General features: G+C 52.4%; 7 protein-coding genes across 7 annotated transcripts; 3 read left to right on the top strand and 4 right to left on the bottom strand.

The window, feature by feature from the left end:
- Positions 1–912: 912 nt before the first annotated feature.
- Positions 913–2,446, bottom strand: PHYSODRAFT_294381 (hypothetical protein; the record flags this gene model as incomplete). Its single annotated transcript, XM_009518043.1, has 2 exons — positions 913–1,261; positions 1,521–2,446. The coding sequence occupies 2 exons, from the start codon at positions 2,444–2,446 to the stop codon at positions 913–915; spliced, it is 1,275 nt and encodes a 424-aa protein (XP_009516338.1).
- Positions 2,447–2,800: 354 nt separating this feature from the next.
- On the bottom strand, positions 2,801–3,603 carry PHYSODRAFT_246219 (hypothetical protein; the record flags this gene model as incomplete). Its single annotated transcript, XM_009518042.1, has 3 exons — positions 2,801–3,070; positions 3,171–3,413; positions 3,442–3,603. The coding sequence occupies 3 exons, from the start codon at positions 3,601–3,603 to the stop codon at positions 2,801–2,803; spliced, it is 675 nt and encodes a 224-aa protein (XP_009516337.1).
- A 1,203-nt stretch (positions 3,604–4,806) lies between these two features.
- On the bottom strand, positions 4,807–8,766 carry PHYSODRAFT_309639 (hypothetical protein; the record flags this gene model as incomplete). Its single annotated transcript, XM_009518041.1, has 4 exons — positions 4,807–5,227; positions 5,365–7,888; positions 7,935–8,526; positions 8,554–8,766. The coding sequence occupies 4 exons, from the start codon at positions 8,764–8,766 to the stop codon at positions 4,807–4,809; spliced, it is 3,750 nt and encodes a 1,249-aa protein (XP_009516336.1).
- Positions 8,767–9,498: 732 nt separating this feature from the next.
- PHYSODRAFT_477020 (hypothetical protein) lies at positions 9,499–9,771 on the top strand (the record flags this gene model as incomplete). Its single annotated transcript, XM_009518040.1, has 1 exon — positions 9,499–9,771. A coding segment is annotated over one exon (273 nt), but the record flags the coding sequence as incomplete, so codon positions are not given.
- Positions 9,772–12,103: 2,332 nt separating this feature from the next.
- PHYSODRAFT_474780 (hypothetical protein) lies at positions 12,104–13,375 on the top strand (the record flags this gene model as incomplete). The annotated part of the gene is made up of 1 exon (XM_009518039.1): positions 12,104–13,375. One exon carries the CDS (start codon positions 12,104–12,106, stop codon positions 13,373–13,375), a length of 1,272 nt encoding a protein of 423 aa, XP_009516334.1.
- Positions 13,376–15,356: 1,981 nt separating this feature from the next.
- Positions 15,357–16,601, top strand: PHYSODRAFT_322637 (hypothetical protein; the record flags this gene model as incomplete). The annotated part of the gene is made up of 1 exon (XM_009518038.1): positions 15,357–16,601. The coding sequence occupies one exon, from the start codon at positions 15,357–15,359 to the stop codon at positions 16,599–16,601; it is 1,245 nt and encodes a 414-aa protein (XP_009516333.1).
- Positions 16,602–16,729: 128 nt separating this feature from the next.
- PHYSODRAFT_476203 (hypothetical protein) lies at positions 16,730–18,019 on the bottom strand (the record flags this gene model as incomplete). The annotated part of the gene is made up of 1 exon (XM_009518037.1): positions 16,730–18,019. One exon carries the CDS (start codon positions 18,017–18,019, stop codon positions 16,730–16,732), a length of 1,290 nt encoding a protein of 429 aa, XP_009516332.1.
- Positions 18,020–18,373: the final 354 nt, after the last annotated feature.

Below are 18,373 nucleotides of genomic sequence, written 5' to 3'. Positions count from 1 at the left end.
ACACGTAGCTGCATTCATTATCGGTCGACCGCACTGGTGCTTGCACCATTGCTAGGGTGAGGTGCGGTGGGTCGTTGCTCGACGGAGCAGATTGGAGAATGATAAACTAACCAGGGATGGTAAATTTTCTTTTATTGATTTTTCTTATATCTTCTTCTATTGAAAAAGAAGATTGGTGTCAGAGGCCGATTTTTTTTCTTTTTTCTTATATTGTAGCCAATTTTCAAGCTGTTAGTTGATACGATGGGAAAGGTCCAAAACGAGCTAGAAAGGAGCAGTAACTACGGTATAATACTTCGAAGTAGTTCATTTGTTGTCTATTCACGGAATTTTGAAGTCATAGGTCACTCCAACAAAGTGACGACTACATCCTTGTCATCCCTTCATGTCCAATATATTCAACAAAATGCCTGCTATATTTTCAGGTATGCTGCCGACTCTGTCTGCGTCGTATATCTATATCCAAAGTGAAGGCAACAGTGTTAGTGTAGCAACGTCAACTTCAACGGCGAAGCAAATAGACAAAGTGGTAGGGGCGTGGGTTAGGTAGGTATACACACACATATGCTCGCTGTAATTTGAGAACCCGAAAATCTTCTTTTATATTCTTATATCCTTGAGAAAAAATCTCATTTTTGATGGGCTTTCTTTTAACATCCCTGAAACTAACCTATGTGCAGCTGCAGCTGGCGGTTCCACGTGTCGCGCGATGGGGGCCTGATCCTGTCTTCGCCGTGTACTTATTCCTCGTGCTGAGAAAACCGGATATTTGGCCTTTTGCCAAAAGATACCCATTTCCTTCACATCTCGTCATCGTAGAGGGGTCACACGTAGCTGCATTCATTATCGGTCGACCGCACTGGTGCTTGCACCATTGCTGCCCCAATATTCTGGTAGACCGAGCTGATGCGGCTACGAGTGGCGCTGAGACCCCATGTGTCGTGAAAGTTGAAGCTGGTCGGCGGGTGCTTCGTGAATGTAGGCACGATACGCGTCTGAAGCCCATCTTCCGTGCATTCGGATGGTGCCCGTGTCAACCCCAGCACCATGAAGCGCGGTAGCACCTCCTGCTCGTAGCGAGTGCGCCGATATGTGCTGCGGGTCCACATGGCATCGTGTAGCTGCTCTTCGGAGCACGACTGTCATAGTTTCGGCTGACAGGGTCTTGCTGCGGCTAGTTGAACAGAGAGGTGCGTCCTTGGGCAGGTTGAGAGTGGCAGCATTTCGTAGCAGCAGCAATGCCGCGTGGGCAAACCGGGGCCTGGTCGTTCTTGAGTAGCGTCCGTCTTGTTGATTGTCCTGATTGGTCTGTTTTGCTACCCCTCATCGTGATACACACCGATACAGCGGCCACGAAGCTCGTTGTACTTGCACCATGAGCGTCACCGACGATTACATCTTGGACTTGCAGGCAGTAGCCGTGTCTTTTTCCTCGCGAAGATAGATATTCTGCTCCCCGTAGACAGAAGTAGAAGCCCAGCACCGCAGCCCCACAAATGACGCGGTGCTGGGCGCTGGACATGTTCGCGGAGGAGGCGATGGTCCGAAGCATGTCGACGGAGACGGCTCCGTGGTGGTTGCGAGGCGGGCTGAGCCGACGCATCCCTTGTAAGACGAGCTCGTGTTGTCGCTGGAGACGTGGACGGAAGCCGACGGCGAGCTGATGACACCATTGGATATGGCTGATGAGAGCCCGAATGGTACCAAAACGGAGAGGGGCTGCCGCGTTGCGCTTGTTCCAGCAGCTAATTGCGAAAACAACAAGTTGTAGGGATTGTCCGTTGAGGTCGTCGGGGGAAAGCCAGCGGGGCAGTCGGGCCCGCGCGCAGAAGGCGATCCAGCGGCGCCACGTGTCGTCGTGATGTGTCGGCGAGTGACCTCCATTGTAGGAAGACCAAGTCCCGTTGTAAATCTTGCGAAAACGCGGGGGTACGACCTGCTCGCACCACGACGACATCTTGTTAGACCAATCACGAAGTCCTGTGCTGGACCAAGCTCGAGACCCCATGTCGGCAAGCGTGTTCCGCGCCCCGGGGATGTGAGCAGCGGAAACGTGCAGCCCAAATTCAACCTCTGCGCAGGAGAGTACACGGAGCAGTTCCTGTCCCGCCGGGTGGCATGCTCGATGACGGGCGATCCACGCCGTAGCAGATAAATTGTCGATCCAGCACCGAACGTGAATAGGGCGCTTGATATCGGCCGGCACACGCTTCCACATAGGCCCCCACACCAGGACGGCGAGCACGGCGCTGAGCAGCTCGCGCGTGTTGATGCTGAACTCTGTGGTCGCGCGGAGAGCTTGAGTTTCGGCGGAGTCAAACCGCACCCGAATGTACTCGCGAATCGCTGGATAGAGCACCGCAAGGACAGAGTCGCTCGCGTCCATGAACAGGTGCACGCAGGGCTCCGACGTTCCAGCAAGCAGGCTCGTTGAAATTCCGTTCATGGCGTCGTGCTGTAGGAGGGATTCCACCCACAGCAGGTCTTGGAGAACACTGGTAGATATACGAACCGGCGCCAGGACGCTGGAAGAAAGCCCGAGCCGACCGGTAGCACAGGCTGATGTGACGCAGGGAGCCCAAGAGTTTTTCAAGCTGGTGGCGAGTAGCCCGAGCTGCCACAATGACCTCCCGGAGACGCGATAGCGCCTTGGCAACCTGGTCGCTAGGCATAGACACTGTTCTTGACTTGGTGTCCCAAAGCAGGCCGAGCACCACGAGCTTGGTGGACCACGTCGAGAACTTCGCCTCTGATAGCGTCTGGACCGAGCGTCGCCAGCATACTAAGTCGTAGAGCCGCTTCAGCGGTGTTCTCGCTCGATTTCAACCAGGAGATGATCGTCCACCCAGACGTACGAGAAGAACGGTTCCGTGTCGGTCTCCTTGGGGTCCAGCGAGTGGGGGCTCTCGCGGGAGACCAAGAAGGAGATCGCTCCGCCGAACAGTCCGTAGTACGCCGGCGATCCCGTCCACCCGAAAGGGAGCGCCAGGTCGATTACCACCGTGTCTCCACCGTGCGATCCGGCAAAGTGAGTGGACACGTGTGCCGCCACGGGTGTAGAAGCGGTCGTCTAAGTGCCAGCGGTTTTTATTGGGGCTCTGGTACGTCGACTGGTAGCTGAACTTGTTCTCCAGACCTTGGAGCAGTTGCTGCGTGGTGTTGCAACGGACCAGCCGATCACCGACGTTGCAGATGTAGTTCGCACCGCCGTAGTCGTGGTTGCCCATGACATTCACCCAAGTGACGTTCTTGATGTTGGCTCCGGGGTACTTGGCCTCGTATGTCGCATGAAAGCGAGCGTCACGGCTCTCGAGACTGTCAATACCGGTCCAGTAGAAGCTGTCGCCGTGGCCGAGCACCGCCTTGGGCTTCGAGGTCGCAGCCTGTTGGTCCATCAACATGCCCACGACTTCCTGTGCGTGTAGATCGAAGTTGTCGTACTTGCCCCAGCAGCTTAGCAGTAGTTGACCCCCAGTCACCGACGGCGAAGGCTGATACCGTGTAATTGGCCGTGGCAGGGTTCGTCGTTGCGACCGTAACAGTTGAGGCCCCTACCATGACGAGCAGTACCACAGTGTTGGCCAGTGCCTTGAAGGTTAGCATTGTTTCGCTTACCGCTTCTGGCTTGAGCTTGTTATAGAAAAATTGGAAGTGACGAGCTCAAGCCGTGGTGGCAACACGGAGTGGGTTTATTGCTAAGTATTTTTAAATACTTAAAAGTCCTGCGCCTGATATGATCACATGTTATGACGAAGAAACGTCGGTCCCATCGGTATGATAACTCGATTCGTATTTTAGCAGTTTGCTGAAAAATTGGGTAAATTTGCCCCATTCCTTGACGAATTTGGGCTGGAAGCCAGGTCTCAGTTTACGTTTACGGTAGCATTGTGCATACGCATTGGGCTGTACCTTGGTACTTGCGGCCCCACTTCCAACAGCGGCGAAGACAGGCGTTTAATGCCATGACTTCAATACCGTATCGCTCAGATGTTCGAATTATGCCGGAAGCGTGGGGACGAGAAGTGTCCAGTAAATGTTGTTGTATGGTGCTGCCACAATTGTCACCGTAATACTGGCGGCCTCTGTGATTACGCTTGTTGAGTATATAACGGAGCAATCAGACGTGTTGCTCTGAATCGGATCACATTGGCTTGATGTTACCCGCCGACGCGTCGTCGAGAGGAATTTGGTGACACTGCAATATCGTGCGTCCAATGGCGTTATCATAGCAGTTAACTTGTGTGTATGTCAAGTTGCCGTTGAGGTCTTTTAAATTAAAAGTTTTAATGCAAGGTGGGTGTCGAAGGGTGATTCAGGCCAAGTATTCAAAAGACTTCTAAGCAAAGACTCGGCGAGGATGGTGCCACGACCTATGGAACGCAGGGAAGAAGTTCGCGAATTCACCTAGTCGGCACAGGCTTATTAATACAGGCTTGGACCTTCAATGGCCAAGCCTGTCTTTTGCGTATGCGACGTCCACATAACCATCCATGAGTATATCGAGCATTTGGGAAGAACGACCCGGAAATGGTGTAGTTGCTTGCTCTACGAATACTAGTAGTTTGCATGGTTGTATTATCGCGTGCACTACCGACACAACCAACCGACATGCAGGGATGACCACCGCCGGTAAGCAGCAATATACAACGAGTATCGAGTTCATACAGTTATTTATCCTCCGGGACAGCTTTGGGGAGAGTAAGAGCTGGAGCTCGCAGCTGCTAACTTTGATTTTGACTATTGCGGAAAGTACGAAGAGGGCAATACGAAGTGATTTTTTGGTGAGCTGGAATTTATCCAACCAAACTACGGCCAAGGCTTCCCGAGCTTGCTGCCACAGAACCGCCCATGCCACCCGTAGTTGCATAACAGACACATCGTAATTTCTCCCGTATCTTGCACGCAGCGGGAGGTTCTGCACCGCAGCGGGATCTCGCACGAATACTCGCACATCGGCCCCCAGTAGCCGTGCTCGCACGCCAAGCACCTGAAGGGAGATCCATCGTCCTGCCGGCTTCTGGCTCTGGTGCAGTGATCCGGGAGGGCAATTTCATTTTCGCACATGTCCCCCCAATACCCGTCCTCGCAGTCGCTGCAAGAGGAGGCAACTCCAGTTGCATAGTCACAGCTGACAGAGCCGACTGAACAGTGGTCCGAAGCACACCGCTGATCGCACGTCTTACCCCACCAGGTTTCCTCGCAAAAGCCGCAAGAAATAGCTTCGCCGCTAACAGCATCGCAAGTTATGGCGTGGTCTGTGCAGTAATCTGAAGAGCAGCGTTTCGTGCACAGACTTCCCCACCAGCCATCTTCGCAGCTATTGCATGCGACCGCGTCTCCGTTAGTTGCGTCACAACTTCCGACCCAACAGGACAGTGGTCTGAACTGCATTGTGACTCGCAGGAGTTGCCCCACCAACCTTCTTCGCACTGATCGCAGTAACTGACTGAGCCCTCCATAGCGTTACAGTTAACAGAGCCAACCAGACAGTGCTCTGATGCACACTGAGTTTGACATGTTGTCCCCCACCAGCCATGGTTGCAATCCTTGCAAGAAGAAGCAACTCCACTCACCGAATCGCAACTTACAGAACCGACCGGACAGTGCGGCGAAGAACATTGCTTTTCGCACTTTTCACCCCACGATCCATCGTTGCAGGTACTGCACGAAATGGCTTCACCGGTGGCAGAGTCGCAACTTACAGTGCCAGTTGGGCAATGCGTTGAGGAGCACCGATTCTCGCAAGTTGGTCCCCACCATCCGTCATCACAGGAACTACACGAGATGACAGAGCCATTGTTCGAGTCGCAGCTAACGGACCCAACGCTGCAGTGTGCAAACGCGCATTGATTTTGACAAGTCGGTCGCCACCACCCGCGATCGCAAGAGCTGCACAAGGTCGGCTTTCCGCTCACAGCGTCGCAACTCACCGAGCCTATCGGACAATTAGCAGAAGTACATCGAGTTTGACAAGTTGTTCCCCACCATCCGTCGTAGCAGGAACTGCAAGATAAAGCTGTGCCGTTAGAGCTGTGGCAACTGACTGAGCCGATAGGACACTGCCGTGACGAGCACTGGTTCTCACATAGAGGCCACGGCCACCAGCGATCGTTGCAATCGCGGCACGAAATAGCGGCTCCAGTGACAACGTTGCAGCTTACAGATCCGACTGAGCAGTTTGTCGATGAGCATTGAGTTTGGCAAAGAGCCCCCCACCATCCGTCATCACAAGTATCGCACGAGAGCACAGCGCCGCTGAGGGGATTGCAGACAGTAGAATTGACGGCGCAGTGCGATAAGGAGCACTCCCTCGTGCAACTCGTGCCTTTCCAGCCACTTTCACAGCGTGAGGCAAGATCAAGACCCACGTACGAACTAACAAGAGCTGAAAAGTTGGAACTCCTTGCCGTTTTGTAGAGCTGCGTCTCGAGGAGCGATGCTGTCGGGTAGGTGGCCGAAAGTGAGGGTGGTATGGCAATCTGTACCGATATTTCACCTGTTGCACTAGAAACCGCGACGATAGAAACGAAGATCGGATCAACTTCGGGAATACCAAGCGCCCACGTCAGGATATTCTTGAGTGCAGTTTGTTTTTTGTCGGATAGTAATGTTGCGCCGTCCAGCCTTGTAAACAGTTTGACCTGGGCGTTGTAGACGGCGGAAATACAACCACTGACCAGGTTTGTGCTTGTACTATCGGAAGATGACAGTAGCATAGGTTCAGAATCTGCTGTAGCAACATCGGGGACATTAAGCGATGTCGGTAATGTAACTGTGATGTCTTTATACCCAGCAAATCCATTGTACTCCATGAAATGCTCCAATCGACAGTCTCCTCCCTGAAACATTGAGGCTTCATTCAGATACTTCGTCGACAAATTTGTACGTGAATCGGGGAAACCGATGTTAGATTGTAGTTGTGTGAAGAGAGAGAGTTTCGTCGTGACCCCAATTTTTGCTACAGCATTAAAGAAGTTGATTGCCACTGTCACAGTAGGGATCACGTCGACCTCCAGGTCGATGTCAACACCGGTTGGCGTCGGATCTTGAGAAGTTTTACTGTTTACTTGAATATCAAAGAACTTTTGGTCGGAACGTACGGACCCTGTTGAGAGACTTCGGATCTCGTTAGTGGCACCGAACTCAATATCGGACCGATGAGGCTGCATGTTGAGCTTTTTGAGAATATCCAAAGTAAGCTGGGCTTCTAAAGGCATTCCGCTGCCAAGAGACGAGCTGAGAGCGATGGTTGCAACAGTGTCGCTAGTTTCCACCACGCACCCGTTTGGCGCAAAAACCTTTAATATCATCTCCGAAGTGCCTGCTAACTGCACCTCGGTTGTCGTAGAATACTCTTTAGGGGAAGAGTATGAGTCCAAGTCAGCAGAAAACGATAGAACCGAGATGTTGAGAAAGCAATTAATGCACGTGATACGACAGCAACTACTTGATGGGTCCGTATCATCGGAGCAGTATCCATTATCGAAAATTGGGAAAGCTGGGTTAGTAATCGTGCGTGCGTCAGCCTCCAAATTCCAAGTTAGAAGCGGTGGTGCTGCCAATTGTGTCGAATCCATCGCCACACAACTCAATTTCCGACAGCAACCCACACCCGAGATAGTAGTATAGCCAGACGTACAGCTCGACGTCGTTTCGTAGCAATCGTAGCATTGGCTAGCGAGGGGTGCAACCATATTGTACGGTGGACCAGTTTTGTCGCCACATTCAAAGTCGAAATCACTGTGCAACTCATAGAATTGCATTTGACACTGCACTACATTCCATCCACCCTTTCCATTGGACGCCAAGCACTGGTCGACATCCGCCCCGGAAGATCCACACTTGTACGTACATGACGGATCCTTCACAAACCCAAAACTGGAAACAGCTAGCCGACGATTGGTTTGCGGATCACTTAGCCCTGAAGTACACACCAACGAAGTTATTTAGGTCTGTCGCGTGGAATTTAATCTTGCAATCTGGATAGACCTCTGCTAAGGATGCTCGGGCCATCTCAAGCTGCAGCACACACTGGTCCATACCTTCGAAGCTGCTGTTGGCTTTCAGGACCGTGCTGCTCAAACTGTAAAAATATGTTGGAGAGCTGTCAAAAATGGCGCCAAAGAACGAGTTTCCCAACACTGGTCTTCCAATTGACGACTTTTGCATCGCCAAGCAATCTGCAACTTGGATAGAGATAAGTGCGACGATGTCACGCTGTTCCTCCACCAGATTTTTGTCTCCATCACGAAAATTGAGGATTTTATCAGCGGTTGCATCGTTATCAAAAAGCTGCAAGCTGGTCAGGTTCAACACGTTCACGTCCTCGAGTAAATTCCAAAGTGTTGGAGCTGACGTACAATTGTACATGAGCTGCGTGCGACCAGATAACTCGCCACGGAGGTTTGATTCGGACTGGTTTATCATACTCATGACCGAGTTGTCAGTACTGCCCGGCACGATGAGGACTGACGCAAATACGTTGGTGTCGGGGCTAGTAATGGCAGCCAGGCCCTCACTCTCCGCCTGCAAAACACTGTAGCTGGAGCTCACCGCCACAAGAGAGTCGGGGTCCATTCCGGTAGTATTCAGGAACTGGTGAAGTACAGCATTTGTGGGCAAGTATACTGTCGTAGCGCTGCCCCGAGCGGTAGCGTCAACGATTGACGCGCCGCCGCTGCACGTACTGCAAGCCTCAGCGTCGCTATTTTCTTGACCTGCACAAACGCCGAAGAATAACAACAGCGATAGCACGAGAAGGTCCATCGGTCTCGCCTCGATTTCGCAATGCGCGGATGACGTACACTAGCTGAAGCTAAATAGCATTTGGGTTTTGAGTTTCGGAACCCAGGCTATTTCGAAACCGCTTTCGTATGTACACACTATTTTTTCCTGCTAGCAGCACGCATTCATTTTACCATTACTACCGCAGGAGTCCATTCGACAAAAATAGGAGCGGCTATTCAGGTGTCGACAGACATGAAGGTGTTAGTTCGCAGCAAACTAACGGTCAATCGTCGAGTTCTTCCTGTGGTTGGTATTGATGCTGTGCTTGCGCGTAACGTGTGGAGCTGATACAGCACGAGCTGCAGTTGAGGAAGTGACGACCACAAGACCATCGCAGTCGGGGCACTTCTCAATCTCATGACCAACGATGTGTACCGCGGGGACATCACACTTGCGTGGAAGCCTTCCTGCTACGCATCCACTTCACCAGTGGCGGTAACGAGGCATGCGCCTCTACAGTAAGCTTATGCACACTCTTGGACATCAAGATAATGATAACGTCGTCGTTGACTGAGCACTACAATCGTATACCTTTTCAAGTCCGATGGCTACATTGGAAACTTATCCGATGACCTAATTAAAGAAGATGGCTACATGCATCACCAACCAGCAGTTCCCTCTCAGTCTTGAATTCCAGGGTATCAGCTAAACTGTTCCTGGCAAGACCAAGTCCATATACCTACATACATACACACACACACACCTGCAGCGATGACGAGGTCCAACGACAGCCAGAAGATCATCGTGGTTGGCATCCCCAAGACGCTGGACGACGCGCAGCTGTCGGACCTGTTCAGCGACTTCGGCGCCGTGGCCGAGGCCAAGGTGGTGCTGGACGCGGCCTCGAACGCGTCGCGCGGCTTCGGCTTCGTGACGTTCACGGCCGGGTCGGCCATGCGCGCGGCCATCAAGGCCATGGACAAGAAGGTGGTGCAGGGCCGCACGCTCAACGTGCGGCAGCTCGTGCCCAAGGACAAGTTCCAGGCGCAGAAGAAGGAGACGCCCGACGCCTCGCAGCGCCCGTGCTGGCTGCTGCGCAAGGGCAAGTGCACCAAGGGCGCCAACTGCCCCTTCTCGCACGACATCAAGGACGGCGAGTACGGCAACTGCTTCGAGTTCGTGCAGACGGGTGAGTGCAAGCGCGGCGACGACTGCAAGTTCTCGCACCCCAAGAAGGAGAAGAACGACGACGACGACGAGACGGAGGATGAAGAGGAAGAAAAACAAGCGAAGGAGGAGAAGAAGAAGAAGAAGGAGAACAAGCCCGCGGAGAAGCGCGTGTGCTACGGCTTCCAGAACGGCCGCTGCCACAGAGGCAAGAAGTGTCTGTACCGCCACGAGCTGCTGGAGACCGAGACCCCGGCCGCCAAGGACAAGAAGAAGGAGAAGAAGGTGGAGGTGAAGAAGGAGCAGTTCGAGGTGGTGGACAAGAAGGCGGAGGCGGGCAAGAAGAGGAGACGACCGGAGGAGCAGGAGCAGGAGAGCGACAGCGACGACGAGGTGGTCGTCGATGTCAAGCCCAAAAAGGCGAAGGTGGAGAAGGCGCCTGCTGCGGCTGGACTCGCGGCGCACGTGAACAGCTTCATGGCGGCTCAGAAGCCGGCGAGCAAGAAACTGCAGCAGCAGCCGAAGCAGCAGAGCGCAGGTCCCAAGAAGTTCGAGTGGAAGGCCAAGGCGCAGATTAGCAGCCAGAAGCAGCAGCAGGTTGAGGAGCAGGAGCAGGAAGTGCAGTCGCGACCCGTCCAGAAGGTGAAGAAGGAGAAGATCGACATGGGCGCTGCGTTCGACGGCATCTCGGACGATGAATCCGGCCCTGTTCGTGGTGCCAAGAAGCGCAAGGTAGACAAGGAGACGTTGCGTGCGAACCGCGAGAAGCTGAAAAACGAGCGCCGTGCGAAGCGCAGCGCCAAGAAGTCGGCGCTTTCGAAGCTGCTCACCAAGGGCGAAGTCGAGCTAGAGGCTTAATTGTATTTTGCAATACTCGGGTTATTTTGTTTTGCTTATTTCCCCTTAACAGTGCATCTTCAGTCAACGAACAGACTCCTTCATCTCTCTCTCTCTCTCGTAATCGCCTTCGTACGGAAGCCCCAGATACAGGACAAGCACCGACTCAAGGATGGCAGAGACAAATAGTGTTCGCGCTTCTGGTGAACTTGACATTCTCTAATAGAGAATCTCTATATCGATGCTCACAGGAAACTGGTCATCATAACTGTCGTCCACAAAGTCGATTGTACCTATTGTTGCCAGCCTTGTGCCGTTGAAGTGGAAAGACATTCATGCGATGCTGCTGAAGCTGTTGCTTTATAGCGATTTTCAACGACACCACATCAACGCGTCCGTCACGTACAGCGTCTTCGGACCCATACAAACGTTGCTATAATGGATATTTTACGATGAACGGCCTGCCAGGGTATTTGTTGCTCACGGTATAATAGTACTTGTCGCTAAACATCGTCGTTGTGTCCTGTTACAGTACTTATTAGAGCTGAGTCTCCTCAGTCGCGAGGTAGCTTGTTCAATTATTCAGGTAATTCATGGTCACACTGGTAAACCCGAAGCTGCTTATCCGCACAGCAAGTTTTATTTGCTAGCTTGGACCCTTGTACAGACTGTAGATCCGTTCATGCACGTCGTAATGCAGTATCGGGAGTCTTGACAACGCTTATTCAACTCAACGATCACAGGAGGCGGGCGAGCACAACTGGTAGATTCTGGTGGCACGGATCCTGCAACACCACACTGTACGCGTGCAATGCCTCGATCGGGTTGCCATTCGTGTGCGGCTCCGTGAGCCGCGTCGTGCATTTGAAACCCTGATCAAGCGCTGAAGCCAGCTACAGACGTGACCGCAGTCACTTCGCCAAATATATCTTCAGGAATGAAACGCGAAAAGTGCAAACAGGCGCAAAACGTAATGCAACAGTAACGCGGACGGCGCCTTCTATCCATATTGAAGGACTCCAGGACGGACTTCTAGCGCTTGCCTGCACTGAAAACAATAGACACGCTTGCAGTTGTCGTTCTCCCTTAGCGTCGCCTCTCCATTGTGCTCAACTATTATAAACTCAATTCTGGCCGGGACAATAAACTCCAGCAGCCCCATGGATAGCCTTCCTGCATACCAACACAAAGATGTTGAAATTCACCACAGGGGAAAGTCTGACCCATGGAGGCTCCCGGATGTTTTTTCTCGCCCCGCCGTGTCTCGTCCTAGACCAGCCCACTCACTGCGTGGGCTGGTCTCCTCTGATCCTGCGCGCAGACGTCTATTCACTCCTGAATTTACCAGCAGAACCCGAGAAGACAACCAAGAATGCTCAACCCCAAGCTACTGGCTGTCTACGCCGCCGTGGTTGGCGCCGTCACTGAGGCGTTGGTGACGTCTGACCCGGCAACTGTAGTGTACTCGTTGTCCACGTTTGCCATCGGTGACTGGGGAACTACGACGTTCAAGGGCTCGTGCTGCTCCCGCTCCGACACTTACAGCAACTACGACATTGTCGCGGAGGATGTCGTGGCCAGCTTGATGAACACTGAAGCTGGTAATGCAGCCGTCAAACCCAAGGTCATCATCGGACACGGCGACAACTTCTATTGGACGGGTATCAACAGCCTTGAGGGCCGCGACTCGCGCTTCACCACGACGTTTGAGGACAAGTTCAAAGGTGACAATATCAAGACCATTCCATGGGTAAACGTTATGGGCAACCACGACTACGGCGGCTCGAGCTACATCTGCAGCAGCGGGGACAACAATGCCAAGTGCGAGAGCACCGAGGCGCTGATCCAGGGGCTGGAGAACAAATTCAAGTGGCAGGCGGAGTACACCAGTCCCAATGACAACCGGTGGATCCTGGAGGACCATTTCTACGTCCACCGCATTGAGGACGCGGCAACGGGGGTCAGTATTGACATCTTCAACGTGGACACGAACGACGCCGATATCCACGGCGCCATGCAGATCTGCTGCCAGTGCTACGGCTACTCGAACGGTGACAGCGCCACCTGTAAGAGTGTTGGCCCTGGACACAAGTACTGTGCTGGTGGGAATACCGCTGAGTACGAGGCTTGTTACAATAGGTTCGCGGAATGGGGCGAAGACTCACGCGCGCAGATCGCGGACAAGGTCAAGCAGTCCACCGCGACCTGGAAGATCGTCAACAGCCATTACAGTGTGTACAACCACTACGTCGAAGCGGGCATGAACAAGTGGTTCGACGTTCTCCGGGACTCCGGAATCCACGTGTGGCTTAACGGCCACACGCACGGTGAAAAGCACGACTACTCCGAGTCGCTGGGTATCCACTTCGTGGAGAACGGTGCCGGCGGTGGTATCCAGAAGGAGTCTGCGAGCGGCATCCCGGCTTACGCGGCTCCGTTCGTCAAGAACGAGTGGACCTACTCGAGCGACGAGTACGGCTTCATGTCGCTCCAGGCGTCCAAGGAGTGGATCAAGCTGCAGTATCACACGGCGGACCAGTCTTGGGAGTTCGGAGAGAGCTTCAACGGCACGAAGGTGGGCGGCGTCGCCACCAAGCACTGCTGGTACATCCCTGCTGACGGCACGGAAGGCCGGGGGTGCTAATGTAGTGGCGTTGTGTGCAGTGGTTTACAGTAAATTACTGCAAATGGCATTAGAATGAGGAGATGTCATGAGCAATGACTCATATTAGAAAAATTAGTTACGCTGTTCCAAATTAGAAAAATACACATTGTGGACTTAGTTGCATCTCAGTCTTGAGCCCAGGATAATGCAGCGCATAAAGTAAGATGATATGTTAGACCATGCGGAGTTCATGTGTGAGCAACCTTAGTCAATTTACACTGTGGTAGCTAGCAAAACGAGACATCCATTAATTTAACCAGATAATCAACTTCTTCTTCTATGCGCTGCACTATATACATATACGGAATTCTTCTTATGCTGTGTATCTTCAGCCTCCAGCGTCCGTTTAGCTTCGCTGTTTGCCAGCAGAAAACATTCTCAATCTGACAGAGAGAAGTTGCCCTCCAGCCCTCTTGGTTTAAAATATTTTTTGCAGGAACACTGTATACTTCTACAAAGTTTGCTGGTTGGTGTTATCTCGTTATAAGTGACAGAATGCAAACCTCCACAGCGTTCATGCTGCTTTACTTGCATGCCTAGTGCTAGCTTTCTCGCTTTAAAATACCGAAATGCATCGAATATATCATCGAAATAGTTTAATATATAAAAAAAACATTTCGAACAAGGCACAACATGTAAGGTATCCGGAGGTGCAATGGCGGAGCATAATGTAGAACGAGTGGATAATCAGTTTTCCCAATGCAGACAAATACGAGTCTTCGAGCTGTGATTGAGTTCTTTCCTTTACTTCAAAGAGTAAAAATATTATAATTTATTAGGATACTATTTGTTGAAAAAGTACTTTTCAACAAATAATATTACTGTAGTATTCATGTTTAAAATCATGCATACTGCAGTAATATTAATACTACTGATAAAGTACTGCAAAAATTAATGATGTATTTGTACATGTAGTATTATAGTAGTGCCTACAATACTATTGTATTTGTATACTCTACCTATAGTAAAATAGTACTTTCTACAGTACTATAATATTTGTAGACTCTACCTATCGTAAAATAGTACTGTCTACAGTTCTATTGTATTTGTAGACTCTGACTCTGCATTGCACACACGAATGTTCCGCTCGCAGATTTGTTTACGAGCAGAATACAATACTGGCAACAATCAAGCGCCCAGCCTGGTGATCCATTACTACATGTATGCTCTAACGCTGATGCTTTTCAACCGCCAGAAAGCTTGTTCTTGTTGGGCGCCAATGCGGTAAAACTGAGTTCTCTTGAACGCCACGTACCACACGTTGCTTGCTGGCCTGATGCCCTATAGACACATGCCGCGTCGTGATGCAGCATCGGTTGGACTAGGCCCGCAGACAAGAGGACACGACTTAACGATCATAGGAAGCTGGTCTCGAAGAGCACAACTGGTGGGTTCTAGTGGCAATGTTTGAACGTGTGGCTCCATGAGCCGCATTCCTCACATCACATCGTGCATTTGAAACCCTGATTAACCGTTGAAACCAGCCACAAACGTGACCGGAGTCGGTTCACCAAAGAAATCTTCAGAATTGAAGCGCAAAAAGTGCAAACAGGTGGAAGACGTAATACTCTAGCAACGCGTATCTACAACCAATCACCATCGTATTCTTCAGTCACAGTACGTGTAGGACTCCCGGACGAATTTCTAGCGCTTGCGCGTACTAACATGTAAGGACAACGAGCACGCATTAATTGTCATTCTGTCTTAGCGTTGCCCCCCCCCCCGCTATGCTAAGCATAACCCCAGTAACTGTATTATACAGTAATAGCCCCTACAAAAATGCTGAAATTCGTCACATGGGAGCGATGTTCTATTAACTCCCTGATGTTTTTCCTCGCCTCACTGTGCCTCTTCCTAGACGAGCCCATGTAGCACCAAGACGGTGCTGGCTCTTTGCCTTTCAGTCGTCGACTGCGTTCATTCTTGAATTTGCCAGCAGAACCTGAGACAACGACCAGGAATGCTCGACCCAGTTGGCGCCGTCACTGAGGCGTTGGTGACGTCTGACCCGGCAACTGTAGTGTACTCGTTGTCCACGTTTGCCATCGGTGACTGGGGAACTACGACGTTCAAGGGCTCGTGCTGCTCCCGCTCCGACACTTACAGCAACTACGACATTGTCGCGGAGGATGTCGTGGCCAGCTTGATGAACACTGAAGCTGGTAATGCAGCCGTCAAACCCAAGGTCATCATCGGACACGGCGACAACTTCTATTGGACGGGTATCAACAGCCTTGAGGGCCGCGACTCGCGCTTCACCACGACGTTTGAGGACAAGTTCAAAGGTGACAATATCAAGACCATTCCATGGGTAAACGTTATGGGCAACCACGACTACGGCGGCTCGAGCTACATCTGCAACAGCGGAGACAACAATGCCAAGTGCGAGAGCACCGAGGCGCTGATCCAGGGGCTGGAGAACAAATTCAAGTGGCAGGCGGAGTACACCAGTCCCAATGACAACCGGTGGATCCTGGAGGACCATTTCTACGTCCACCGCATTGAAGACGCGGCAACGGGGGTCAGTATTGACATCTTCAACGTGGACACGAACGACGCGGATAACCACGGAGCCATGCAGATCTGCTGCCAGTGCTACGGCTACTCGAACGGCGATAGCGCGGCCTGTAAGAGTGTTGGCCCTGGACACAAGTACTGTGCTGGTGGGAATACCGCTGAGTACGAGGCTTGTTACAATAGGTTCGCGGAATGGGGCGAAGACTCACGCGCGCAGATCGCGGACAAGGTCAAGCAGTCCACCGCGACCTGGAAGGTTATTAACTCGCACTACAGCATATACACCGACTATGACGAGGCGGGCATGAACAAGTGGTTCGACGTACTCCGAGACTCGGGCGTCCACGTGTGGATTAATGGCCACAATCACGGTGAAAAGCACGACTACTCCGAGTCGCTGGGTATCCACTTCGTGGAGAACGGTGCCGGCGGTGGTATCCAGAAGGAGTCTGCGAGCGGCATCCCGCCTTACGCGGCTCCGTTCGTCAAGAACGAGTGGACCTACTCGAGCGACGAGTACGGCTTCATGTCGCTCCAGGCGTCCAAGGAGTGGATCAAGCTGCAGTATCACACGGCGGACCAGTCTTGGGAGTTCGGAGAGAGCTTCAACGGCACGAAGGTGGGCGGCGTCGCCACCAAGCACTGCTGGTACATCCCTGCTGACGGCACGGAAGGCCGGGGGTGCTAATGCGAATACGGTCTGTAGATCAATGCTAGTACGTGATGCAATGAATTTCAGAATAGAAAACAAACGCTGCTTCAGATTAGAAAACGCACTTGTCGACTTGGTTCGCAGCATCTCAGGTTTCGTCCGGCTTAGCACGCTTTGCCTTCCAAGCCATCCGCAGGAATGTACCAGCAGTGCTTCGTGGCGACACCACCAACCGTGGTGTTACCAAACTTCTCCGTGAATGCCCACTTCTTGTCCGTCGTGTGGTACTGCAGCTTCAGCCAGTCCTTGGACGCCTCCAACGAGAAGAAGCCGTACTCGTCCCCGGTGTACGCCCACTCGTTCTTTGCGTACTGGGCTGCAAAGTCCGGGACTCCACTCGCAGACTCCTTCTGAATGCCACCGCCAGCGCCATTCTCCACGAAATGCATTCCAAGCGACGCCGAGTAGTCGTGCTTCTCTCCGTGCGTGTGGCCATACAGAAACGCGTGGATCCCGGAGCCTCTCAGGACGTCGAACCACTTGTTCATGCCGGCCTGAGCATAGTGGTCGTATGGTCCGTAATGACTGTTGACGAGCTTCCAGGTCGCGGTCGACGCTGCCACCTTCGCCTTGAGCTGAGTGCGTGAATCCTCGCCCCATTCCGCGAACTTAGCCATGCACGTATCGTAAGCTGTAGTGCTCCCTCCGGCGCAATACTGGTGGCCACGGCCAACGTTGCTGCATCCAGCATCGTCACCTTCTGCGTAACCGTAGCACTGGCAGCAGATCTGCATGGCGCCGTGAACGTCTGCGTCGTTCGTGTCCACGTTGAAGATGTCAATACTGACCCCCGTTGCCGCGTCCTCAATGCGGTGGACGTAGAAATGGTCCTCCAGGATCCACCGGTTGTCATTGGGACTGGTGTACCCCGCCTGCCACTTGAACTTGTTCTCCAGCCCCTGGATCAGCGCCTCGGTGCTCTCACACTTGGCATTGTTGTCTCCGCTGTTGCAGATATAACTGGCACCGCCGTAGTCGTGGTTGCCCAGTACGTTCACCCATGGGATCCCCTTCAGGTTCTTCCCGTCGTACTTGTCCTCGAACGTCGTCGTGAAGCGCGAGTCACGGCCCTCCAGGCTGTTGATTCCCGTCCAGTAAAAGTTGTCGCCGTGTCCAATGATGACCTTGGGCTTCACCTTGGCGTCCCCCGCTTGAGTGTTCATCAGACTGGCCACGACGTCCTCCGCATTGACATCATAGTTGTTGTATCCGGACGAGCGCGAGCAGCACGAGTCCTTGGCAACGGTGGTCCCCCAGTCTCCAATCGCGAACGCTGAGAGCGAGTATGTCGCGGTGGTCGGGTCTGACGTCACTGTGGAGCCGCTTGCAGCCGCCACCGCAGTGAACAGCACAGCGACGGTGGCCAGCACCTTGCTTATACCGTGCTTGATCATCCGACGGTTGGGTTGAGGCGTTCCCCTCAAAAACGAAGAATGAAGACTGGCGCGCAGTTTGCAGCTTGCTGAGAAGGGAGCTCCCTGGCCCAGACTCGTATGTAGAATAGAATTTCAGTGGATAAAACCACTGCAGGCCATATATTTCGGCTGATCGTGTTGATTCGAGGAATCTGAACTGTACAGGAAAGTTAAAGACGAAAGCCAAGGGAGCAATCTTACGAATTAGAGTCAGAGGCACTATATGTACTTTAGTTGTGAAGAAAGCTGCGACGCTGTGGTGTTCGAGAAATCCATGAGATCGACAGAAACTGAAATGGTCAGCTTGACTAGGTCGTTGCTGTCCACCGAAAC

This window comes from Phytophthora sojae (genome assembly GCF_000149755.1).
Source record: "Phytophthora sojae unplaced genomic scaffold PHYSOscaffold_1, whole genome shotgun sequence".
NCBI lineage: Eukaryota > Oomycota > Peronosporomycetes > Peronosporales > Peronosporaceae > Phytophthora > Phytophthora sojae.
The sequence above is the reverse complement of the archived record's forward strand: the minus strand, read 5'-3'. Positions and strand labels throughout refer to the sequence as shown.